This window comes from Marmota flaviventris, chromosome 17 (assembly GCF_047511675.1).
Source record: "Marmota flaviventris isolate mMarFla1 chromosome 17, mMarFla1.hap1, whole genome shotgun sequence".
In the NCBI taxonomy this organism is placed as follows: Eukaryota; Metazoa; Chordata; class Mammalia; order Rodentia; family Sciuridae; genus Marmota; species Marmota flaviventris.
The window spans coordinates 24693491-24719450 of record NC_092514.1 but is presented as its reverse complement, the minus strand read 5'-3'; the positions used below and the strand labels follow the sequence as shown (position 1 = coordinate 24719450).

General features: G+C 43.4%; 1 protein-coding gene and 4 non-coding genes across 5 annotated transcripts; 4 read left to right on the top strand and 1 right to left on the bottom strand.

Annotated features, from left to right (window-relative positions):
* The first annotated feature begins 9070 nt into the window (after positions 1–9070).
* Positions 9071–9142, top strand: Trnaw-cca (transfer RNA tryptophan (anticodon CCA)). Its single transcript has one exon. It is a non-coding gene; the product is annotated as a tRNA-Trp (tRNA).
* Positions 9143–9557: 415 nt separating this feature from the next.
* On the top strand, positions 9558–9639 carry Trnas-gcu (transfer RNA serine (anticodon GCU)). The gene has a single exon. It is a non-coding gene; the product is annotated as a tRNA-Ser (tRNA).
* A 231-nt stretch (positions 9640–9870) lies between these two features.
* Positions 9871–9944, top strand: Trnat-agu (transfer RNA threonine (anticodon AGU)). The gene has a single exon. It is a non-coding gene; the product is annotated as a tRNA-Thr (tRNA).
* Positions 9945–10317: 373 nt separating this feature from the next.
* Positions 10318–10391, top strand: Trnai-aau (transfer RNA isoleucine (anticodon AAU)). Its single transcript has one exon. It is a non-coding gene; the product is annotated as a tRNA-Ile (tRNA).
* Positions 10392–11033: 642 nt separating this feature from the next.
* Positions 11034–12874, bottom strand: Borcs6 (BLOC-1 related complex subunit 6). The gene has a single exon (XM_027946923.3). The coding sequence runs from the start codon at positions 12820–12822 to the stop codon at positions 11746–11748; it is 1077 nt and encodes a 358-aa protein (XP_027802724.1). The 5' UTR covers positions 12823–12874; the 3' UTR covers positions 11034–11745.
* Positions 12875–25960: the final 13086 nt, after the last annotated feature.

Sequence of the window (25960 nt, the reverse complement as noted above, 5' to 3'; positions counted from 1 at the left end):
ACCCGCCCTTACCTCGCCCGGGAACACCCGGCCGGCCTATCCTGATACCCGTGTGGTCTCCTTACCTAGCCCAGGACGACCCTTCACCTAAGAGTTGCCCGAGACCGATCCACCTCTACGCCAACTTGGGTTACCACCATGCCAAAATATGGATACTCTCCCCTTCCCTCATCTGCATCCCTTTGGCTTTCCACTGCCCTGGGCCCGAGAAAGCAAGGAAACCCAACGTAAGGAGTCTGGTGTCCCTAGATTGTCCGGTAGTCATCTGTTATCATGGAGCTCTTCGTTGTCAATGACCCCAGACCTGAGCCTTCCTTAAAGAAGGCTCTGCTTTCACCCAGATAACTTGGCTTAGTTTGAGGAGGGATTTTTGCCGGGATGCAGGAGACAGCCAATATCCTGGATTTAGAGTGTGAATGAGGTTCGAATTTCGGGAGCGGAGAGGATCATCAGGACCAAAAAGGGAGTGGGGGGAGTGGAGGAAGGGAATAGAAGTCTACTTCAGACCCAACTCGGATTTCATTGTCGCTTGGAGGTGCTGGATTCCCAGCAGTCCAAGAACCTCTTACTAAGGACAACCAGAGTAACCTTTGGGCCTCAAGGAGAATCCCTGAGGATTGGAAAGTTCTCACCACTGTGGGGAACCATTCCAAACGCAGGCACCTTTAAATCCTGATGCACCAGGGGCATCTGAAAGATCACTGTATTCTGGCTCGGTAGTGCCATGACTGGGGTCTTTTCCCTCGCAGGGATAACAAAGCGTGGCCCTAGGAGTAGGCGGCACCCAGAGGGGTTGAGCTACACTCACCAGTTCCCTTGTAATCCTACCCCCTGCCTCATTTGAATGGCTTCTTCCCCATAAGTGTTCAGCACCCGCTCCTCTCGCTCTTTCCATGGACCCCTAAGGTCAGAGGAGCCATCACAGGACCCAAAGAAAAAGGTACTTTTCTGTCTCTGTGTGATTATTTCGTGCAGCCTAGTTCACCTGAGGTGACCTGGGTGTTTTAGTCGTGGATTGGGACACACCACGTTCTTTGTTCACATTACAGTCCCATCCTTAAGGGACCTTTGAGCCTATTTCAGGAGAACAATCGCTCACCTCCCCACTCCCTTTCAGTGCCTTTAAACTAGACTAAATGAGAAACCCAAGAGACATTCTGATTCGTTTATTCAACAAATATTTATTGACTATCTAATAAGTGCCAGACACTGTGCTGGGCTCTTGAAGTTCATTGGCAAACAAGACAAAGTTCCTTCTTTCCTTTAGTTTATATTCTAGGCAGGGAGGTAAATCACAAACATGTATACAAATAGGAAACCCACAAGGTAAAAGGTGTTATAAATACAATTTTAAAGGAAAACATTAGAATAATATGATCAAAGCGAGGTTCTTTGAAAATAGGGATTTGTCCTTAAATTGTGTTTTAGGGAATCAGGCCAAAAATGAGAGGAAATGTGTTTCTGACTCTCAAGACCCCAAAGAAATAATAAATCAGTGGGTGAAAAAAGTTAGAATTTCTAAAAAAAATCAAAGCTTTTGCTGGACACATAGGCCTGTAATCCCAGCAGCTCAGGAGACTGAGGCAGGAGGGTCACAAGTTCAAAACCAAGTCTCAGCAGCAGTGAGGCGCTAAGCAACTCAGAGAGACCCTGTCTCTAAATAAAATACAAAATAGGGCTGGGATGTGGCTCAGTGGTTGAGTGCCCCTGAGTTCAACCCCCAGTACCCCAAGAAAAAAGATCAAAGCCTTTTGGTCAAGGTCATGAATGAAAAGACTGAGGAGCTCTTCCAAGTCAAGGGAATCTAAAAAAGAAATGTCAAATTTGACATCACAACTTTAACATGAGATCCTGAATTAGGGGAAAAAAAAACTTTTTTCTTTTATTATAAAGGACACTATTGGAACAATTGACATTTTTTCAATAAGGTTTGTAGCTTACAATATAGTATTGCATTAGTGTTACTTTCCTCACTTATTTGTTTTGTGGTGCTGAGGATCAAACCCAGTACCTCTTGTGTCCTTGCTAGGCAAGCACTGTATCACTGAGCTCCCTCAGTTCCAGTTTCCTGATTTTTCATTATTGCACTGGCTTTAGAACATAAACACTGAAGTACTTAAGGAGCAAAGGGGCATTCTGTTTGTTAATTACTCTCAAATGGCTCAGAAAAAAATATAACGAGATGGAAAGACAATGATGAAAAAAGATGGTCTGAGTGAAGGCGCAGTGTAATTTTTTTTTTTTTTTTTTTTTTTTGTATTATTTTTGCAGTTTTTCTGTAAATTGAATCACTTTTCTAAAAAATTGCGGTTGGGGGCTGGGGATGTGGCTCAAGCGGTAGAGCGTTCGCCTGGCATGCGTGCAGCCCGGGTTCGATCCTCAGCACCACATACAAATAAAGATGTTGTGTCCGCCGAAAACTAAAAAAAAAATAAATAAATATTAAAAATTCTCTTTCTCTCTATCGCTCTATCTCTCTCACTCTTTCTTTAAAAATAAAAAATAAAAAATTGCGGTTGGGTGCAGTGGCTTACACGTGTAATCCCAGCAACTCAGAAGGCTGAGGCAGGAGCATCCCAAGTTTGGGGAGAGCCTAGACAACTTAGTGAAACTTTGTCTCAAAAAAATAATAAAGGACTGGAAATGTAGCTCAGTGGCAGAGCACCCCTGGGTTCAATCCCCAGTACTATAAATAAATACATAAATTTAAAATAAAATTTAAAAATGTTTTATTCTTTTTGCCTCTTTGGTGCTGAGGATTAAACCTAGGGCCTTGCACATGATGCAACCTAACATTGAGGTACATCTCAGCCTCTCTTCTGAGTCTTATGTAGTATCATTATTGAGACACGAAATAACATCATAAAACAAAAGGAATAATCACTGAGGCCCCCTATATTTTCAACTCTTGTGTATTGAAACTTTTTTTCCTTGTAATACTGAGGGTAAAATCCAGGGCCTCAAGCATGCTAAGCAAGTGCTCTTCCATTGAATTTACCCCAAATTCTTGTATATTGAAATTATTTAAAGACATTTTCATATAAAGCCACCTCTTTAGAAGGCAGCACAACCTTTCCCTTATAATGGAGGCAGTGTTATCACCAAAATTATCTTTAATCCTATAAAATAAAAACTGTGAAAATCCAATATTACCCACACAGGTTCTTCAACTTTAGTGTGTGAAGAAATTTCTCTTCTTGACTGTGGAACCCATTCAAAGTTCTGAAAATATTTTCACATCGCCCCCATCTCAGGAGAGACAAACAAAACCATCATGTACAGTGGACAAAACTGCTTTTCTCTTTTGCATTTGACTCCTAAAATGAGTGACACTGATACATCTAATTTACAATGAGCCATGCATGTCTCTTATCTTCCAACACAGAAATTAACAGTATAGCAAATATGCAAAGTTTCTTAGGATATAAAAAAGATAAAAAAAACTGAAGAGTTTATGTTTTTCTTCCTTTTGTCAGAAACATATATGCATTTTCTCCTAGGAATCAAAAACCCAGGCTGAGCTCCCCTGGTCACAGCTTATCAAAGAAAGGAGGCTATGTCATAGGGCAAGAGTGAAGAAAATCTTGGATTTGCTTTTGCAAGATTTTCCAAGGTCCCTGAATAAAATGAAGAGAGCCAGCCATGTGAATATCTGGGGAAAGAGCATTTTAGTCAGAGAGAAGAACAAGTGCAAGGGTGGTGGGAATGAGCCAAGTGTGTTTGTTGAACAGAAAGGAAACTAGTGTTTCTTAAGCCTAGTGATGAAAGAAGAAAGAAAACCCAGGGGTACTGAAACACCGAGCTACATCCCAGCTCCTTTTAATTTTTATATTTATTTAATTATTTATTTCTTTTTTATTTTATTTTATTTTGGGTATCTGAACTCAGAGACACTAGACCACTGAGCCACATCCCCAGCTCTATTTTTGAATTTTATTTAGAGAGAGGGTCTCACTGAGTTGCTTAGTGCCTTGCTTTTGCTGAGACTGGCTTTGGACTCAGGATCCTCCTGTCTCAGCCTCCTGAGTTGCTGGGGTTACAGACATGGACCACCATACCCAGTGGAGAATAGATTTTAAGATTTGAAGCAGAAGATGAATGAGAAACACACAGAATTATCTAGAAAGGACAGGTTGAGGCTTAGACCAGATTGGAGCTAAGAAATTACAGTGAAGTAGGGGGAATCAGTGTAGTCATACGTATATAGGGTAATCATGTCCTTCATTGCTCTCTCCTTCCCATCTCCATAGCCCATTTCCATAGCCTGCTTCTCTCCCCTCACTCCCCTCTGCACAATCCAAAATCCCTTAATTCCCCCCACCGACCCCTTTTTATTTTTTTTATCTTGAGACAGGGTCTCACTAAATTGCCCAGGCTGTCCTCAAACTTGTGATCCTCCTGCCTTAGCCTCTGGAGTCTCTGGGACTATAGGAGTAGCTGGGCTTGCAGGCATCGGCCCCTGCACACCACCCAGCGTATTGTTTTTAAGATTCATACACATAGTGTGTCAGTATTTCATTCCTCTTGATGGCTGAATAACATTCTATGCATGCATGTGATCACACTTTATTTATTTAAGCCATTCATCAGTTGGATGTTGGATTTGTTTCTGCCTTTAGGCTACTGTGAATAGTGCTACTGTGATCATGTACAGGTATTTGAGTACCTGTTTTTAGTTCTTTGAGGAATAAACATCAGAGTAGAATTTCTAGGCCACATGGCAACTCTGTTTAACTTTTTGAGTAACTGGCAAATTGTTTTCCACAGTGATTGTACCATTTTACATTTCCACCAGCAATATGTGAAGGTTTAAGTTTCTCCACATATTTATTAAGACTTACCTTCTTTCTTTTTTCTTTTTTTCTTCCTTTCCTTCTTAAATTCTAGCCATCCTAGTGGGTGTGAAGTGCTAACATTGTGAGTTTATCTATCTATCTATCTATCTATCTATTTATATTTTGTGTTGCTGAAGATAGAACCCAGTGCCTTACAGGTGCCAGGCAAGTGCTCTACCACTGAGCCCCAGCCCCAGCCCCTATTTTTTTTTGCAGTACTGGGAATTGAAAATTATCTTGCATGCTAGTGCTCTAGTGCTGAGCTTCATTCCCAGTTCTTTTTATTTTCTTTAAAGACAGGGTCTCATTAAGTTGAACCTTCAAACTCACAATCCTCCTGCCTCAGTTTCCCCAGGAGCTGTGTACCATCTGTAATCCAGCACATTGTTTTTTTTTTGTTTGTTTGTTTTGTTTTGTTTTTACTGTACTGGGAATTGAGCCCAGGGATGCTGTATCACTGAGTCTACCTCCAGAGGTTCTTAGTTTTTTTATTTTGAGACAGGGTCTGGATAAATTGCTGAGGCTGACCTTGAACTTTCTATCTCCTGCCTCAGCCTCCCAAGTAGCTGGGATTAAAGGCCTAAACCACCAGGTCCTGGTTATATTGTATAGTGTGGTTTTAATTTTCATTTCACTAGTGATTGATGATGTTGAGCATCTTTGCATGTGTTTATTGGCCATTTGTGGGGTTTTTGTTGTTGTTGGTTTTAGAGGAATGTGTATTCAAGTCCTCTGACCATTTTTTAAAAATTATTTATTTTTTAGTTGTAGTTGTACACAATACCTTTATTTTTATGTGCCTGGGTGAGCGCTAAAGTGCTCTACTACTTAGCCACAACCCCAACCCCAATTCCCCCCCCCCCCACCTCTCTGACTGAGTTGTTTGCCTTTTTTGTTTTGCTTTTTTAGTTTCTTGAAAATGTCCTCTATTGCAGGTCCCTGAATTATTGTCATGACATTACCATGTTCAATAGTTTCCTTGCTATCTGATATGACAAGACATACGTGTAGTCATATGTCTATATAGGGTAATCATGTCCGTCATTGCTCTCTCCTTCCCATCTCCATAGCCCATATCCATAGCCTGCTTCTCTCCCCTTTACCTTTCCCACATCTGGAATGATTCATTTCAGGGACAGGAAATAGCATTTGAGCAGTAGGGGTGCTCTTTGCTGCTGGATTGATGATTGTCTCTAGGTCCTTTTTTTAAACAACATTAAGAAATACTTTTTTATCTTTTTTAGAGAGAAAATACATCTTGAGTTCATACTTACAATTCTTTTTTTTTTTTTTCTTCACTAGGGATTGAATTTAGGGGCACTCAACCACTGAGCCACATCCCAGCCCTATTTTGTATTTTATTTAGAGACAGGGTCTCACTGAATTGCTTAGATCCTCACTGTTGCTGAGGCTGTCTTTGAACCTTGATGCTCTGCCTCAGCCTCCCAGGTTACTGGGATTACAGGAGTGTGCCACAAAGCTGTTATTATTTTTTGATTTGTCTTATCCTTAAAGTCTATTTTAACAGGGATGAACAATCAAAACAACTGCTTTAAATAATTCTTCTGATAGTTAACCCACAAACCTTTTTATATCATTGGATTCAGTGGTTCTGTGTTACTTTTTATTTTATTTTATTTTTTAGTTATAGTTGGCCACAATACCTTTATTTTATTTATTTATTTTTATGTGGTGCTGAGGATCAGGATCAAACCCAGGGCTTACATATGCCAGAGGACTGCACTACCACTGAGCCATAACCCCAGCCCAATTTATTTGTTTTTATGTGTTGCTAGGATGGAGCCTAGTGTCTCACATGTGCTGGGCACGTGCTCTACCACTGAGCTAAAACTCCAGCCCCACTTTTAACTTTTATGGATTACTTTTATTGTCCATGTGAAAAATTCAAAAGAACCTATCAAAAAGCTCCTGGAATAAATAAATGAATACAAAAGTCAGCGGATGTAAGACCAACCTACAAAAATTAATTGCTTGGGCTGGGGCTGTACCTCAGTGGTAGAGCGCCTGCCTTGCATGTGTGATGCACTGGGGTTCCACATGTTAAAAAAAAAAAAAAAGATTCAGTATAGTTGTAATATTGGAGGTGAGGGATGTGTGGCTGAAAAATCAAGCAAAGATTAGATATTACTACTACTACTAACAATAATAATTGAAGGATTATTACCAGCCAGGATCTGAATACTGAGTAGCAAATAGATTAGTAGCAATATATTTGAATCTTACCACTTTCTAGATAGACTCAGGGAGGCTAAAAAAGCAGCACAAACTACACAGCTACAAGTAGTAAAGCCTGTGTATAAGCCCTGGCATCCAGGTTCCAGAGCCCAAACAGTAGCACTCTGTTGTTTGACTCTGTGGGTCCACACAAGAAAGTAAGACTTAATCCCAAAGGGGATGAGACTCTGATTTTTTTTTTTGTACCTGGGATTGAACCCAGGAAGACTTAACCACTGAGCCACAATTACAGCCCTTTTTTATTTTTAGATAGGGTCTCACTAAATTGCTTAGGGCGTTCCTAAATTGCTCAGGCTGTTTTTGAATTTGCAATCATCCCTCCTGTAGCCTCCCAAATTGTTGGGATTACAAGCATGTGCCACCTCCCCAGCTGAGACTGATTTTAAGCCAATGAGAGACAGAAGAATGTTTGCATTAAATAAATAAATAAATAAAGTTGTAGATGGGACAAAATGCCTTTATTTTACTTATTTTTATGCGGTGCTAAGGCTGGAATCCAGTGCCACACACGGGCCAGGCAAGCCCTTTACCACTAAGCTACAACCCCAACCCCCATGTTTGCATTTTTAAAAGATGATAATCTTTGACTATTCTGGAGGCAAAGTGGTCAGAGAGGAGTGTGTAACTATAAGCCAGCAAGACTGGCCAAGGGGACAATGAGAATGGGAAATGGGGCCTGACAAGATAATTACTAAGGAAATGGCAGGATTTAGTGACTAGAAATGGGATATGTGGGAGAAGGAAGAGTCAAAGATGAGTTTTTCTGCCTCATATTGGCCACTCAGAGGAAGTGCAGAAGGACTGAGAAGGGGAGATGACACAATCAACTGGAGGTATCCAGTAGGCACTAGGCATTTGGATCCAGAGGTGGGGGTGGGATTCAAGAGCCCTGAACATAGAGGTGACAGCAAAAGCCAGGGAACATTTGTAGCATGAGGACAGAAGACTAAACCCTGACAAAAACAAGGACTTAAGAACAGAAAAAGAGAGACTGGTTGGGGAGGTCAAGACCAACAGCCCAGTGCCAAGACAATCAAAGAAGTGTGCTCTTAGAGAAGTTGTTGGAAATCAGGTAAGTCCAGGCGGGGGGAGCATCTGTGGGCTTTGACACCTCTGTGTCCTTGATAATTTTTTAGAGAGCTGCTGTGCAGGAATGAGGGTCAGAAGGGCAGAGGTGAGATACTGTATGACCTCCTTCCCCATTTGGCCTGTTGAACTCCTCCTTCAGGAAGCAAATGGGGTCTCTTCCAGTTTGGGGTATCCCTCTTTAGAAGTTCTCAGCCCTGTCTCACTTGGGGAGCTTTAAAAAATACTGATGTTTATGGTGATGGAAACCGGAACAGTGGTTCCCTGGGAAGGAGGGTTGTGGATCCACTGAGAAGAAACGTTTATGGGATAACCTTCTGGACTGATGGAAATGCCCTCAATTTTAAAAGGATTGCGAGTTGCATGGGTGAATTTATGTGTCTACGCTTATCAAAATATACACTTAAGATCTTCTTATTATAAACTATGCCTCAAACATTTTGAGCACCAATTTTTGCAAAAGTATTAAATACCATGGTTCTTTTCTGGATGAGTTAAGTTAAAATCTCTGAACCCGTGGACTGGGCTCGGTATTTTGGAAGCCTCCAAACATTGTTAATGGGGAATCTGAGTCTTGTTGAAGGAGTTGATCGCCCACCTTTTCTGGCACGGCTCCATCTGGTTCCTTTATTGTTCTACTTAGTTCCGTCCCCGTTGGACTGTGAGCTCTGATATCCCATTTGATGAGCTCGGAGACCTTCACCTCGGACTCGGTCATGAGGCCGAGTCTATTGCTCTGTTGGGTGCTGCCGGCGCGGTTCTGCTCAAGAAGCTTTGTTCCAGTCTAAGGGTTTTCAGAAACACAGTACCGACTCCAGTGTATCAATCTCCATTTGCCGACTGCCCAGCTGTACAATGGTCATGAAGGGACCTGTCCAGGGTTGTGGCCGACCGGCCTCGTGGCGCAACGGTAGCGCGTCTGACTCCAGATCAGAAGGTTGCGTGTTCAAATCACGTCGGGGTCAGTTGCTTTTCTAAAGTTTAATCCTGCTTTCGATTTTGATCCAATTACAGTACTCGGAGAAAAAACATCTCTTAAAGGAGCAGGAAGGGAAAGGCTTCTGGTGAGAAATTCCGTGGCCAACCCGTCCGAGGACCCTTGTGATTTCGCTGGGATTTTTTTTGCAGTCGATCCAGAAAATTCTGTGACAGGGGGGCTCCCGGAGACAGATTCAGCTCTCGACTACTCAGCCTAGAAGGAAGAGAGGTGAGCACTCGCGTACCTGAGGGTATGGCTGGGTCTTTGTGAAATCTGTTGGTGGGGCGGGCAGGATTCCTGTAAATGTGTTCTCTTTGCAACACAACCATAATCCAGCTGCAGGAGGAAGAACAGGAAAGAGTTCAGTTCCCAGAGAGAAGAAGGCAGTGGCTTTCTATACAGACGAGGTGGCCGAGTGGTTAAGGCGATGGACTGCTAATCCATTGTGCTCTGCACGCGTGGGTTCGAATCCCATCCTCGTCGGTTCACGATTGTCAAGGTTTGCATTCAATTTTGTAATCTGTAGGTAAGAATTTCTCTTACCTCCTTTCACCGGCCTAGATTCAATGTTTCAGCACCACCCCTGCATTCTTTCTCTCCCCAGAGAATCTTCTGTACTACTATTTCCTGCGCTGTAAAAATTATTAAACCCTTATATTTATCCGGTACAGAACTGACCTGGCCAGGAAAGTAAGCCTATGCATACCTTCGGCCGGCGCCGTGGCTTAGTTGGTTAAAGCGCCTGTCTAGTAAACAGGAGATCCTGGGTTCGAATCCCAGCGGTGCCTCCATACCTTCTTGTATTTTAAAACAAATATCAGACCTTGCAGGAGTTACAACCCCTTATGGACCAGCTCTCCCTATTCATTTCCTCTACGTTCATTGGGCCCCTTCGCGGAATCTTCTAGGCGCTACCAGGCAAATCCTATTTTGGAGCTCCTCCTCGTACCCATCACATTTATTCCTGATCCTGAAGCCGGTGCTTCAGAAGTCGTATCACCTGTGTTTGTCAGTATTGCAGTTTGGCTGTTAACTTGCATAAGTGCTCAGCTGGTCAACTTTTTTGTTTTCTAAAGCAGTTGCACCCTGAAAGAGTATCCTAGAACAAATGATCAGTAATAACTCTTCATGTAACTTCACTTTCTAACCTGCTTGCCAAGTGGCCGGTTAGCTCAGTTGGTTAGAGCGTGGTGCTAATAACGCCAAGGTCGCGGGTTCGATCCCCGTACGGGCCAGGATGGCAATGTTTTGCCAGGAAGAAATCTCTGTGCTTAATATTTTCTAATAGGGAAATGGTAAACAAGGAAAGCGATATCGTGGACCTGGGACTATTTCATACCCAAAACCTACTCTACTTTAGTTCATTATGGATAATTTGAACATACAGAGAAAGTGAGTTCTTTCTGTGATACCTAAATTTCATCCCTATAATGTGTACGGCGACCTTAGTTTGTGTTCTGTAAACAGAAGACTGCCAAGAATTGGGACAAAATTGTCTCAAATAATTACATTTGGACACGAGTATGGCAAATGGTCAGGAATAGAGCTGTCAAGTATTCCCCATGTTACTCCACAGGCAAGATGTCCAGCAGCCAGCCCCTGCCTGTCCATTAAGACCTAAGAAGATAATTGCTTCCCCTCTTCAAGAGAATCTTGCTTGCATTCTCTGGCCCACTGTAAATGTGATTATCTGTTTCACATTTCCCCCGCAGATCTGTTGCCTACAGCAGGAACCCCCATATCCTTTCCCATCCAATCTGGGACCCACACCCCACTCTCAGCACCCACTCCAAGGGTAGCTCCATGAACAAGACCCTCATATTCCCATTCCTTTGGATAATGGAATCCTGCCACCCCACAGAGATGCAGCCTCAGCCTTAGCAGCAGCAGCACTTTAATTCCACAAAAACTCAGAAAGCCAAAACGGATCAGAACATTCCACAACAGGTGGACTTCAATACCAGCAACAATTGAACCTGAACCCTGAGAGCAGTGAGACACCTCCCACTTCACCCTCCACCATGCAATGTATTCCTCTTCACACCACCCCAGTTCTGGCTGGGGAAGTGGTTTTGTAGGGAACCAAAGGGCAGAAGCAGCTGGTTAAACATCTGCAGGTATCCATTCTTGCCTGCATGGTGTGTGGCCAGGGGCCACTCAAGCTCCCAAAGCCCCTGAAACCTGAGATGTGGCCACCAGAGTCAGAATGGCCACAATGGGGCTGGGTCTCCTCTGTTCCCTTTTTGTGATCTTGTATGGGAATCATGTTCCCACTCTCAAACCGAGACTAAGACTCTGGGTTCCCAGGCTTGGTGTTCTAGCTAGGGAGGAGAGTTGGAAAGAACAGGGTAGCTACAGATGGCCAACTGAATAGAAGCAAGGCAACATCCCATCCCACCAGGAGAACTTCCCCCATATACACCTCCCTAAGACCCTTCGAGAGGGCACGGGCCAGCTAAACGCATTTGGAAGAACCTCCAACACCCAGATCTTCCCACAGCGGGCAGTTCCCACCAAGGCTCCTGGAAGAGTCCTTAGGATCCAGCTGGGCCCTGCCAGGGCTAGGCCCCGCCTCTTCATCTCTCCAGGTCACTTGCACAGGGCCTCCAACACCTCCAGAGTGCGTCGGATGTCTCGGACTTGGCGCGCCAGCCCCTGAACCGGCTGCAGAGCCCTCTCCAGCTCCTCGCAACGCGCCAGCAGGGTATACATGCCCTTAATACTCATGTCCACGGCTTCGCCTAAGGAGTCCACCGCATCGCGGTAGGTCTGAATGCAGCCCACGCTTAGCGCTGTCAGCTCCTGCACCGCACCACCCAGCCCGCGAAGCAGGCGGTCCACCCGGCTGCCCAGATCGCGACTCAGCCGTTCCAGATCCCGCAGCACGTCAGGGTCGATGGGCGGGATGGTAGGAGTGGGTGCCGGTGCTAGGCAGGGACGCACTGGAGCAGGGGGAAGGGGCGGAGCGACGCCGCTCAGACGGATCTTGAGTTGCAGGTTGTTGGCGACGAAGTGAGTGAGGTCTCCGTGGCGGCTCACAGTGCCCTCGAGCTCCAGGGGACTGGAAATAGTGGCACGGCGTCCGCCGCCCGCGCCGGACTCCGCACCCCCTGCGGACCCCGCGCCTCCGCACGCCCCACTGAGCCCGTCCAGACTGCGGCTGTCCTGAAGGCGACTGGAGAACGAGCGGCTAGCCCTGCCGGCCGCTGCCGCCTCCTCGTCAATGTCTTCCTCTTCCTGCTGCGGCTGTTCCACATTCATTTCGACGCCTCCCGGGCTCCCTCGACGGTCGATCCTCTCGGATGCAGGCTTGTCCTCGGACGGCTTAGGATCCTTGTGTCGGGAGGACAGGTTCGGGTCGTACTCGGGACCTGGCTCCCCGCGGCGGCTCCGGCTCCCAGACCGCGTCGCTCGGGGGCCGGGCTCGTTTTTCCAAGCCTCCGGTTCCAGCCGGCGGACTATGCTGATGCTCGAAGTCTTCAGGGACGACCTGGGTTGGCAGCTCGCGCCCCCAACGTTCTTGGCCTCTTCCTCCCCAGACACCCTCAGGCCTGAGGGTGGCTTAGAGGGCGTTCCACCAGACCCACCGCAGAAAATCGCGGCCTGCTGTTCCGCTAGAGCTAGAAGGTCCGCCTCCGACCCGGGCCGCCCCCGAGACGACTCCATACTGCGGGTGGGGGCCGGAACGGAGGAATTGGTCCGCCGGGGCTCAGGAGGCAGCCGCGGCGCCTTTAAGGGGCGTTGGTAGAACCGCGCCGATTGGCCCCAAACTGACAATGGTTGGACAGGAAGAACACTTTGATTGGTTGTGGTGACCAGGAAGTCCCGGAAGAAGAGCTGTTATTGAACATCTGAACACACACGAGAGCCAGCCGGGTGTAGGGAAGGAGGTGACAGCTGCTCTCGTTGCCCCGCCCTTTCAGAAAGTTGAAGGGGCAGGTCTTCAAGATTAAGGTTCCGAAATACCGGAGCCCTGAAGGAGTGCAGCTCTCTTTCCGCCCATAATTGTCCCGTTTATAATTATTGCTTAGCAAACCCACCAAGTAAGGACCAGACTCGGGGTTCCCCGAGACCCTTGGAATGGAAATAGTATATCCTGCTTGGATCCTAGGGATTGAATCGTACCCACCTGACCAAGAAAAATACAACCAGAATTCTCAGCAGAGTATGAATAATTGGTTCTATTGTCCTGGGTTGACAGACCTAGCTGATGAACTGCCCAGAGCAACTCATTGTGGTCAGCGATTCAGGGGCCCATGGGCTTTCCCGTACTTTTGGCATTCCTGTGTTTTCTGTCTCTCTCACTGGACGATGATGTGTGATTTTGTCCCAAGGTAAAATTCAAACGAGAATATCACAAATTCTGATAAGCACTTATTTTGCTTTGTTGGTGTGGAGATCAAATCCAGAGCCTTGTGCATGATAAGCATGTTCTGTCACTGAGCTACACATACACGTCCAAACCCCTCCCTAGTTACTTTTTGAGAATATAAAGGGTAGGGTTGTGATGACTGGACAGGCACTAGTTTAGATAAGGAGTTAAGCAAGACCTCTTTGATGAGAAGACATTTGAAAAGAAACGCAAAGAGCTAGCCACCTTCCCGGCAAAAGGAAGAGTTGTGCTAAATCTCAGGGGGAAAAAAAAAAAAAAGATTGACATATTCAAGGAACTGGGGATGGGGTGGGCAGGAAGCAGTTGGGAAAAAAAAAAAAAAAGATCAAGGGGGAGAATTTAGGACCACAAACTGAAGAAACAGGCAGAGGCTACCTCATGCAGGGAGGGGCCCTGTAGTTCCTGTTAGGAAATGAGATTTCTTTCAAGTGCAATGGTACAGCAGACATTGGAAAATATAACCAAGACCCTGAGACATTGGTGTTTATTAAAAACATCTCACTAACACTCCTTAGCTGATAATGGATATGAATGTTCCTTTTTTCAAAAAAATATTTTTTTATGGTTTACTAATCCTTTTGTGAAAATTTCACACAATCTCCTCAGATAATGTCACTATAGAATCTTTACTTCTGCTTTTTGCCAGCACCAACATTGCCCTTTGCAGTTTGCAGTCCCCTGAATTTCTTTATTCTGTTCTTGTATTCCTTTCATTGTTTTCTTTATTTGTTCTAATTAGATAACATGACAGTAGAATGCACTTTGACAAGTCATACATAAATGGAGTATAACTTCTCATTCTTCTGGTTGTACATGATGTAAAATCACACTGGTCATTTAGTCATAAATGCACATAGAGTCATAATGTCCAGTTCATTCTACTATTCTTCCTACCCTTATAGCCCACCTTTCATTGTTTTCTTGAGGTCTTCCTATAAGAGGCTGTATCTTACAAGCCTATGTTGTGGTTCATTTCTCTTTACACAATCCAAGGAATTGTAAACCATGCCAAAGCTTGCCATCATAAAAATGAGTTCTGGATCCAAGTACAAAGATGTCATCTGATCATGGACACAGAGATAGACTGAGGCAGTGCCACTCCTGCATTCAGAAGTGCAAGTGCCAGAACTTCCCAGTACCCACCCTCAGGTCTCGCCAGCATCTTAGGCAGCCAACTCTGATGAGAGTAGCTCACTGTTTCACTAGGCCTGAAGAACTCACAAACACCAGTTGTCTTTGTCTTCTGTTTACCTGCTGCTTGATTAAAAACCCTCCCTCTAGTCTTAAAAAGGCTATATATATATTTGGGCTAGGTGTATATTCCTTAGAAGATAGTAGTACCTCCCTTGACAATGAGATGCTGAGCACAGAAAGAGAATGATGTGATGGATTCATTTTTGGGAATTATTGGCTGTTGCAGGAAATGTTTACAGGGGGACTAACGGGGACAGGTAGGGTATTGAAAAGAAGGTTACAAATATAAGGTAATGATGGCTCAGCCTAGTGTGATACAGTACAATTGTGCAAGTGAACATGTTTTAGATGCATCTTTAAGGTTTTAGTGGGTAAGTGCTCAGTTAACCAATGTGTAAGTGTACTTTTTAATTCCTCACTCCATGAGGATTAATGAGGTGACAGCCTCCTTTATTGTGCCCAGGGATAGGCACATGACCCAAAGCTTATCAGAGTACTTAATACTTCTACCTGCAAATTGTCTCAGAGAAGGGAACAGAACATAGGCATGACCAATAAAAGTCCTCCCCAGTGCTCCCCTGCACCTCTACACTAAGGGATAGAACCCAGGACCTCTTCCACGCCAGGTAGAAGCTCTGAAAGAGAAGACTGCAGGAAAGAATGAGGCTGATAAGTGACAACCAGAACCAGAGACAAAAGATGGAGAGGCATGTATCTTGGAAGCACTTGAATTCCTGTGCCTTCCTGAGACCAGCCCCACCTTTATCCTTCCTATGATCTGGTTCCTTCACCACCTCCGTCCCACCAAATCCTCATTCCTTCCTAAGGATTTCTTTCTTTCTTTTTTATTTTTCTTTCTTTCTTTCTTTCTTTTTTTTTTTTTTTTTTTTTTGGTACTGAGGATTGAAATCAGGGCACTTAACTACTGAGCCACATCCCCAGCCCTATTTTGTATTTTATATTAGGGACAGGTCTCACTGAGTTGCTTATTGCCTCGCCTTTGCTGAGGCTGGCTTTGAACTCATGATCCTCCTATCTCAGCCTGAGTTTCTGGAATTACAGGCCTATGCCACCACACCTGGCCATACAATGATTTCTTTTTGCAGTAAATGGCAACTCCATCTTTCAAAAGCCTTGGGGTTGCTCTTGGTTCTTCTCTTTTCATCACAATTCATGTCCAATGCTTGGTTCTGCTCTAAAATACATAGACACTGTTTCCTTCTCATTTGCTGCTCCTACTCCTCCTGCTCCACCTCATTTCTTGCCTAGATTATTGAAGTAGCTTTGCCAGTGGTCTCTTTTACCCTCACCTCTCTACAGTCTATTCTCAATAGAGTGCCAGAGAGATCTTTTAAACTATAAATTATAGATCTTTTAAACTATAAATAATGTAGACTTGGAATATGGTTCAGGGGTAAAGTACTTGCCTGGCATTCATGAGGCCCTGGGCTTGATTCCCAACAATAAAATTAAAATTAATAATAATAAAATTAATAATAATAATAATATCAGTCCTCTGCTCACAACCTTAAAATGCCTCAGTTTCCTTAATTAAAATCCAAGTCCTCACCATGGCCTGTGAGGTCTGTGGTCTCATCTATTCCTTTCTGTTCTGCTCTGGAGACATGCAAACATTTGGTGTTCTGCCTCTGTCTTTCCACTGCAAGGATTACACCAGCTTTAACCTTCCGTTTTGTTTTGTTTTCGGAGTTCTTAGACTTGTACATCAAGTGACATGGCTGCCCCTTTCTCTTTTGTACACTTGTCCTTTTGTGTGTAATTATCTTATTTGTTTTTGTTTTTTTTTTAAAGATAGAGAGGGAGGGAGAGAGAGAGAGAGAGAATTTTTAATATTTATTTTTTAGTTTTTGGCGGACACAACTTCTTTGTTTTGTTTGTAGTGCTGAGGATCGAACCCGGGCCGCACGCATGCCAGGAGAGCGTGCTACCGCTTGAGCCACATCCCCAGCCCCTAATTATCTTATTTGTTATGGGGCTTTGCCTTATTTATTTATTTTAATGCCAAGAATAATTTTCAACCTGGGTAGTCTTCCTTCCTCTTTTTTTCCATTCTGGGGGTTGAACTCAGGGGCACTCGGCCACTGAGCCACATCCCCAGCCCTATTTTGTATTTTATTTAGAGACAGAGTCTCACTGAGTTGCTTAGTGCCTGGCCATTGCTGAGTGTGGCTTTGAACTCACGATCCTCCTGCTTCAGCCTACGGAGCTGCTGGGATAACAGGCCTGTGCCCTGTGCCCAGATCCTTTAGGCCCTTTTTCAGATGTAACTTTTCAATGAGGCCTCCTCTGGCCACCTATTTAAAACTGTAGTCACACCAGGTGAGGTGACTCATCCTTGTAATCCCAATTACTTGGGAAGCTGAGGCAGGGGGATCATAAATTTGAGGCCAGCCTGAACAATTTAGCAGGGGTAGTAGAGGTCAGTAGGTGCATCAGTCAATTTATGACCACCCAATTATGTTTCATGCCATACCATTAAAAAACAATCTGTAAAATCAGAACGGCTCTTCTATTAGATTTGTTCTTTTACATAATCAGTTGAGATATACAAAAAAATAATTATAAAAAAAACTACTAAAAAAAGAATCAAGCTGGATGTAGTGGCATGTTCCTGTAATCCCAGTGGTTCAGGAGGTTGAATCAGAAAGATCACTAGTTTGAGGCCAGCCAACTAGTGAAGCCCTAAGCAACTTAGACACTGTCTCAAAGTAAAAAATAAGTCAGGTGTGGTGGCACTTGCCTGTAATCCCAGCATCTTGGGAGGCTGACACAGACTCAATGAGACCCTGTCTTAAAAAAAAAAAAAAAAAGGAAGGGGGCTGGGGACATAGCTCAGTTGGTAGAGTGCTTGCCTTGCATGCAGCACAAGGCCCTGGGTTCAATCTCCAGCACCAAAAAAAAAAAAAAAAAAAAAATTGGGCTGGGGTTGTGACTCAGTGATAGAGTGCTCACCTAGCATGCATGAGATACTGGGTTCGATCCTCAGCACTACATAGAAATAAAATATTTTTTAAAGAGTTGTTGTTTGATTAAAAAAAGAAGAAAGAAAGGCTGGGGATGTGGCTCAGTGATTAAGCAACCTTGGGTTCGACCCAGTAAACTCATCTTGAAGGATAACACGACAGGGCATGAGAGTTTGAGAGAGTCAGCTCAGCCTTCTGAGCTTATTTGAACATCAGAAATATCAGCTAAATCCAGACAAAGTAGAAAAGAATATCAGAATTTCTCAGATGATAAAGACAATGAGGTGAGAAAAAAATTCATGCATAGAATAGCTACTAAAGTAACCCACAGTTACCTTTATTAGTATACTCCTAAAGTGGAGATTTAAAAATGGTAATGTGACATGGGACCCATAAAGAAGGATGAAGAGTGTAGGCTCAACTAAGGACCCATCTATATGGAATACATCAAAAGCCAGAGTCCCTGTCTACCCCACAGATGTACTTTGCTTGAGTCAGCCTGGGATTCCTGTCCCTTGTGTGCTCACTCCCTTCTGACTCAACCAAAAGTCCCTAATAAATCCTTGCCTATACTTAAATTCTTTCAGGGTCTGGTGCTCATTTCTACAACTCTGGGTCCAAAAACCCAAGCTTCCTTAACGGTGTTAGGTTTGTTAACAGAGGTGACAACAGGGGCTGGGAAGATGGTCTACTCCTGGCACTGTTCATCATCACCAGGCAACAGGTGAAGGCCAAGAACTGCCACACTTTGACAGCCTGTAATCCCAGCGGCTCAAAAGGCTAACACAGGAGAATCGAGAATTCAAAGCCAGCTTCTGCAAAAAGGAAGGCACTAAACAAACTCACTAAGACCCTGTCTCTAAATAAAATACACAAAAATAAGTCACTGAGCTCAGCTGCCAGGATGGGAGGAGAGGTGGACACCAGACCAAAAGAAGCAGAGAATAACTGTGGATGGGTGAACTACTGCCTGTCTGTGCCTGAGTGAGTTAACAGCCTGGTGTATATTCTTCCATGGACACCCCCTCCCATTTCACACAAATATAAAATTCCCTTGTTTGTTCTAAAAATGGTATTGTAGCTGGGTACAGAGGCTCACAACTGTAATCCGAGTACCTGAGGCTGAGACAGGAGGATTGCAAGTTCACATAGCTCAGGTCCACATTGTGGACCAAGTTCAAGGCCAGCCTCAGCAAATTAGTGAGATCCTTAGCAACTTAGTGAGAACCTGTCTCAAAATAAATAAAATAAAATAAAAGGACTGGGGATATAGCTCAGTGGTAAAGCAGCTCTGGGTTAAATCCCTAGTACCAATAAATAAATAAATAAAAATAGTGCTCTCTACAACCAGCATTTTTTGCCAAATACATCATGGATATAACCTTCAAGTCAGTAGATAGAGATCTGGATTAAGAACAATTAAATTTAATTAAAAATTTAATTTTTAAATTTTTTGAGAGACTATCTTGCTAAATTGCTCAGGCTGACCTCAAATTAATATTTCATAGGATGTTATTTCCCAGTTTGTTCAACTATCCTCCCTTCATAGACAATCAGGTGGTTTCCAGTCTTCATTACTGCCAACAAAATTACAACAAATAAAGTCATTTATATTTATGAATTTGTGCTTTTATTTTTTCAGGATAAATTCTACAAGTAGGATTGCAGGTCAGAGAGTATTATGTTTTACATTTCACTAGACATTGTCAGATCTCTTTCTTAAAAGACTGTAACAAAGCCAGGTGTGATTATGCACATCTGTAATCTCAGAGGATCTGGAGGCTAAGGCAGGAGGTTCGAAAGTTGCAGACTAGCCTGGGCAATTTAGCCAGACCCTGCCTCAAAATGAAAAATTTAAAAAGGAGCTATGGTAACATTCAGTGGTAGAGTACTTGCCCAGCATGTGTGAGGCCCTGGGTTCAATCAATTGAACCAAGGTGAATAAATGAATGCCCCAGTCAGCTGGACTCAGCATTCTGATATCCTTTCTCAGAAAAAATGTCAATGAGGACAGTTTTTTCCCCTCACCCCAACAAACTCTATTGTGTTGGTTGAGTTGGAATGTAGTTGAGTGGGATGTGGGGTGGAATGCAAGGGAGTTTGTGGGCTGTGGAATTATTTCATGTTTCTGCATCACACTAGTGGGTGGCTCCTGCTCTAGATACTTGGAATTCTTGTGGGTGAGGAGGTGAAGCCTCTTAGGAAAGTCTCCAAGGGAACAAGCACAGATCTCTGATAAAGGTCTTGGCTCAGATCATCCATTCTCTCATTATTCTAAGACAGAAAGCAGTATTCTAGATAGTGGGAAGAATGTGTAGAAAAACCCTGAGTGAAAATTAATTGGGTATGTTCAAGAAGCAGGAAGGAGGCCAGGGTTTCAGCAGTTAGAAAAAGAAGGGTAGTTCAAAGCCAGCTTGAAATGGTAGAGAAGGGCCAGGTAGGTGTATTATAGAAGAAGGGCTTACTTGAAATCATGTGAGAAGGTTTAAAATATGTGGGTGCCCCAGCCTCAACCCAGACAATTAAATCTGAATTTCTTTGGGTGAGGTCTGGGAGTGCTTAATGTGCAGCCAGGGTTGAAAACCCCTCATAGGAGACCTTGCCAACTATGTGGAGTGTGAGTTTTATTCTAAGTACACTGAAAAACCAAAGGAGAGCTTATTTATTTATTTGTTTATTTATTTATTTATTTGGAGAGGAGTGGGGAGGATGCTGGAGGGATGCTGGGCCTTGTGCATGCTAAGCAGGTGCACTACCACTCAGCTATATCCCCAGTCCCCAAGGAGGATTCTAATCAGGGGAATGGCATGCTCTGACTTGGACTTTGCATTTAACAAACTTGAAGTGACAGGAACAGAAGGAGGGAGAACAGTTATGAGATTGTTGCCATCCTCAAGAGAGAAGGGACAGTGCCTTGAACCAGCATGAGAACGATGGGGTTTGTGCATAATTAAAGTGGGGCTGGAGCGGGTGATGTGGCACATACCTGTTTTCCCGGGTACTTGGGAAAGCTGAGGCCAGGGAATCACTAGTTCAAGGCCAGCCTAGGTGACAGTGTGAGACCATCTCAAAGAATAAAAAGGTGGGAATGGTGGCCCATGCCTGTAAACCCAGCAACTTGGAAGGCTGAGGCAGGAGGAGGGAAAGTTTGAGACTAGCCTCAGCATGTTAGCAAGGCACCCAGCAACTTAGTGAGACCCTGTCTCAAAATAAAAATAAAAAGAGCTGGGGATGTAGCTCAGTGGTAGAGTGCCCCTGGGTTTGATCCAAAGAAAGTAGAGCCAAGACTTGGTGGATTTGACTAGCAGTGGAAAGATTTGGAAGGTGGAGTAGGGAAACACAAAAGGGAAACAAGATGGCGCTGGGGAATATGGCTCAGTAGTATACAGCATTTGACTTTCATATATGAGGCTGTGGATTTGATCCCCAGCACCTCGAAAAGAAAAAGAGAAACTAGGGATGAATCTGAGGTTTTTGATCTGAGCAACTGGATGAGTAATGGTGTTATTGACTACAAGGGGAAAGATGTGATATTTTGGAGGGAGGGAATAATGAATCAAAACTACTATTTTATTTATTTTGGTACTCGGGATTTAACCCAGAGGTGTTTTTATCACTGAGCCACATCCTCGACCAATTAGCCACATCCCCAGCCCTATTTTGTATTTCATTTAGAGACAGGGTCTCACTGAGTTGTTTAATGCCTCGCTTTTGCAGAGGCTGGCTTTGAACTCCTGATCCTCTTGCCTCAGCCTCCAGAGCCACTGGGATGACAGGCATGAGCCACCATGCCCAACCCCCACTTTTTTTTGATCCAACTTGTGATCCTCTTGTCTCAGCCTCCTGAGTTGCTGGGATTTTTGTGTACCACAGCAACTGTCAAGAGTACTATTTTATACACGCCAACTTTTTTTTTTTTTTTAAGTTGTAGATGGACACAATGCCTTTATTTTATCTATTTATTTGTATGTGGTGCTGAGGATTGAACCCAGTGCCTCACATGTGCTAGGCAAGCACTCTACCACTGAGCTACAACCCCAACCCCACAAACATTCCAACTTTGTGAAGCCCATTAGACACATTAAGTGGAGATGCCAAAATGTCAATATCCAGCACGGTAGGGAGGTCAAGGTGAGATATAAAAATGTGGAAGTTGTACTGAAAGCCATGCCATGAAATGAGATTAATAAGTATAGCTGGGGAACAAAAGACAACCCAGTGGACCATCAGGGCTCAGAAGAGGACCCAGCTCAAGGGATTTAGAGCAATACCCTGGAAGCAGAAGGTGAGGAACGGGGTATTTCTAGAAGAGAATGTCATTCATGTTGAATATGACTGGGAGATAGAGTCTGAAAGGGCCCATCAGATTTGGCTGGAGCAATTTTGGTTACTGATGGGTAGAGGTTTGGGAATAAGGGGATGGACATAGGCCATGGTGAATGAGTGGTAAAGAAGTCAGTGTAGACCATTATGCTGTGAGCAGAGCCCAGAAATTCAAAGATATTGGAGGATGTGAAGGTCAAACAAACTTTTTCCTGCTCTGGTGGGAGTTGAACCCTGGGTTTCACACATGCTAACTAGGTAAGTGCTCCTACCACTGAGCTACATCCCCTGTCCCTATTCTTTTGATACCAGATCTTTATATGGTGATAAGAATCATCCAGAAAAAGAAAGAAAGAAAGAAAGAAAGAAAGAAAGAAAGAAAGAAAGAAAGAAAGAAAGAAAGAAAGAAAGAAAGAAAGATTAATGGTTGAAAAGAGAAAGGGGACAATTGCTTGGAATGAAACTATCAAATAGTGAGGTCTGGGTTCAGAGCACACCTGTAGGGGTTTCCTGACAAAGGTGAGAATTAGGAGGCAATAACACTCTTGAGAGCTGGTGATTAGAATAGGAAAAAACCCTGCCTGTTCCTGCTGTTTCTGAAGTGTAAAGGGTACTCATAAGAACGGGGCCTGCGGGGAGCTATGGGATCCTGAGGAGTGAAAAGCCACCCTCCCAAAACGGGGAAGTTTGTAGGAGTATTAGTGCTACCGGTGTAGGAAAATGGGTACCCTTCATTACTGCTGATGGGAGTGCAAGATGTCCCACTTTAGATGGCAATTTGGCAATACCTACTGAGCACTTAGCTCTGCGGGTAGCCTACAACCTAGAATTGTCATGCCTTTCTCTAGTTGTGCCCTGAAGAAGTCCTTACATAGATAGGTGCAAGCAACAGACATTGGCCAGAGGGCAAAGCTTTGAAAATAATCTATATAGCTAGGCATGATAATGCAGACCTGTAATTCTAGCAGCTCAGGAGGCTGAGGCAGGAAGATCCTGAGTTCAAAGCCAGCCTCAGCAAAAGTGCACTAAGCAACTCAGTGAAACCCTGTCTCTAAATAAAATACAAAATAGGGCTGGGGATGTGGCTCAGTGGTCAAGTGCCACTGAGTTCAGTACCACCCGCCCACATACACACAGCCTCAGCAAAAAAAAAAAGCAAGAAAGAAATCTACATGTCATCAATAGAGTAGCTTCTTTAAAAAAAGAAAACCTAGAATAGCTTGGGTGAGGTGGTGCTTATTTGTAATCCTAGCTATTTGGGAGCCTGAGGTGGGAGGACCACCAAAGCCAGCCAGGGCAATTTAGAGATAGTCTGTCTCAAAATTTATAAAAGGATTAGGGATGTAGTCAGTTCATTGATAGAGTGACCCTAGGTTCCCCAGGCCTTGGGAATTTGGGGAGGGAGTCCAAGTTTACAACTTAAAAACCTAGGAATATCCACATTAAGTACTGTAGTGTAGCAATTTTTAAAAACAAAAGACAGGGCTGGGGAGGTGGCTCAAGCGGTGTAGCACGCTTGCCTGGCATGCGTGCGGCCCGGGGTTCGATCCTCAGCACCACATACAAAGAAAGATGTTGTGTCCCCCGAAAACTAAAAAGTAAATGTTAAAAAAAAAAAAAAGTACATGTACCCAAACTGTCAAAACCTTCTAAGATAAAATTGGCAAAAAGCAAGTGACAAAAATTACATACAGTGCAATGCAATTTACATAAAAGAAGTCCCCATGTGCTAAAAATATGCTGTCTTTAATTTGCAGTCATCTCTGTATGAATATTTTTGGGTGATATGATAAAATGAATAAAACCTTTAAAAATATGCTGTCTTCTGGAAGTATATAGATATGAATATAAATACAAAGAAAGAGGGCTAGAAAGATGTTGCCAAACCAATTGATATTATGTTTCTGATATTAGGATATTTGGAAAGTGGAATTTTATCTTATTCATAGCACCCATAAGAGAATCCACTTGTTTAATTTATATAAATAAAAAAAAAAATAATGAGACAATCCTGGGCTGACATCCAAGCTTTGGAGAAGGAGGTCCCAGGGTACATGGAGACGAGGAGTGGCAAGAACAGGGCATCTGCTAAAGGGACTTGGTAGAGAGGGTAAAGGAAAATGGGAATAGAGCACAAAGCAGGGTGGGTTGGGGGTGGGGGTTGGGTTAGTCTCCTGTGTCTGGAATATTTAAAACACCTTTCAAGGGCTGGGGTTGTGGCTCAATGGTAGAGCACTTGCCTAGCAAGTGTGAGGCACTGGGTTCCATTCTCAGCACCACATATAAATAAATGGATAAAATAAAGTTCCATTAACATAAAAAAAATTAAAAAAAAAAAAAAAAACACCTTTCAAACATTCCGGAATCAGTGGAACTGGCAATAGTCAGCAAAGAATATTGAGAACTGAATAACAAAATACACTATATTTTAGGCCTGTGTGGTACAGTGAAATATTTTGCTTTTTTGGGGTACCAGGAGTTGAACCCAGGAGCACTTGACCATTGAGCCAGACCCCCAGCCCTATTTTGTATTTAATTTAGAGACAGGGAGGTTCTCACTGAGTTGCTGAGGGCCTTGTTAAATTGCTGAGGCTGGCTTTGAACTGGCGATCCTCCTGCCTCAGGCTCCCAAGCTCCTGGGATTACAGGTGCCCGCCACTAGGGAATATTTTGATGAATATGTATAGCTTTGGGTGCTTAGACTGGGGGAGAGTTTGTAGATAGATTAGTAATATATTTACTGACCAAATGATAACCAGATAACTGACTTTCAGGGATGGTCAACAATATAATGCTGCTTGTGTCAGCCTGTTAACTTCTTAGTGATGATATAAACACTGGGCATTTGCCCTTTAAATATGTAAGCTTTGGGGCTGGGGATGTGGCTCAAGCAGTAGCGCGCTCGCCTGGCATGCGTGCGGCCCGGGTTCGATCCTCAGCACCACATACAAACAAAGATGTTGTGTCCGCCGAAAACTAAAAAATAAATATTAAAATAAATAAATAAATAAATATGTAAGCTTTGTGAGCAAAGGATTATTATTGGTTTTTGCATTGCTGAGGATTGAACCCAGGGTCTGGAGCATGCTAGACCAGCACTCTACCACTGAGCTCTGTCCCCAATTTCTTCTTTTATCCATTGCTTCACTCTCAGCCTCTAGAATAGTGCCTAGAACATAGAATGTACTCAGTAACTATTGTCAAATGAATAAATCTAACCAAAATTACGATGTAACTACATCAGAAGGCTGTTGTGACAGAAAATGTACACATGGATGGTGGTAGTGGGATGAAAGAATAAAATCTTTTTTTTAATTTCCCAATGCTGGGGATTCAGCCCAAGGCCTGTGCTTAGCTTACCACTGAGCTCTTCCTCCAACCCCAAAATTTTATAATGAGAAAATAATAGGTAATGTCTAAAAGTGAAAACTTAAGAAACAACAGAAGCATGTGATTTAGAAATACAGATGTCTCACAATGGTCTGACTTCCAATTTTTTGATGGTGCCAAAGTGTTCCAATATAACTATTTTTCACTTTCAGTATTCAGCAAATTATGGATTATTTAACACTTTGTTATAAAATAGGTCTATGTCAGAGGATTTTGCTGAACTGTAGGCTAAAGTAAGTTTTCTCAGTTAAAGTGGCTGGGCACACTATTGATGTTTCATATAGGTTAGCAATTAAAGGCATTTTTCAGCTTACAATTTTTTTTTGACTTCTGATGAGTCTATCAGGATGTAATTAACACCAGTAAATTGAGAAGCATCTGCTTATAGTAAATGCCAAAAGCAAAGCAAAACAAAATAGTGAAAAGACTTGAAATTACTAGTCTCTGAGATGGAAATAGGAAGATTTCTTTTCATATTTTTTTTTAGTTGTAGTTGAGACAATACCTTTATTTTGTTTAT

What these genes read in the sequence shown, in the direction of transcription:
- Borcs6 (XM_027946923.3), bottom strand. Translation starts at nt 12,822, where the DNA reads ATGGAGTCGTCTCGGGGGCGGCCCGGGTCGGAGGCGGACCTTCTAGCT.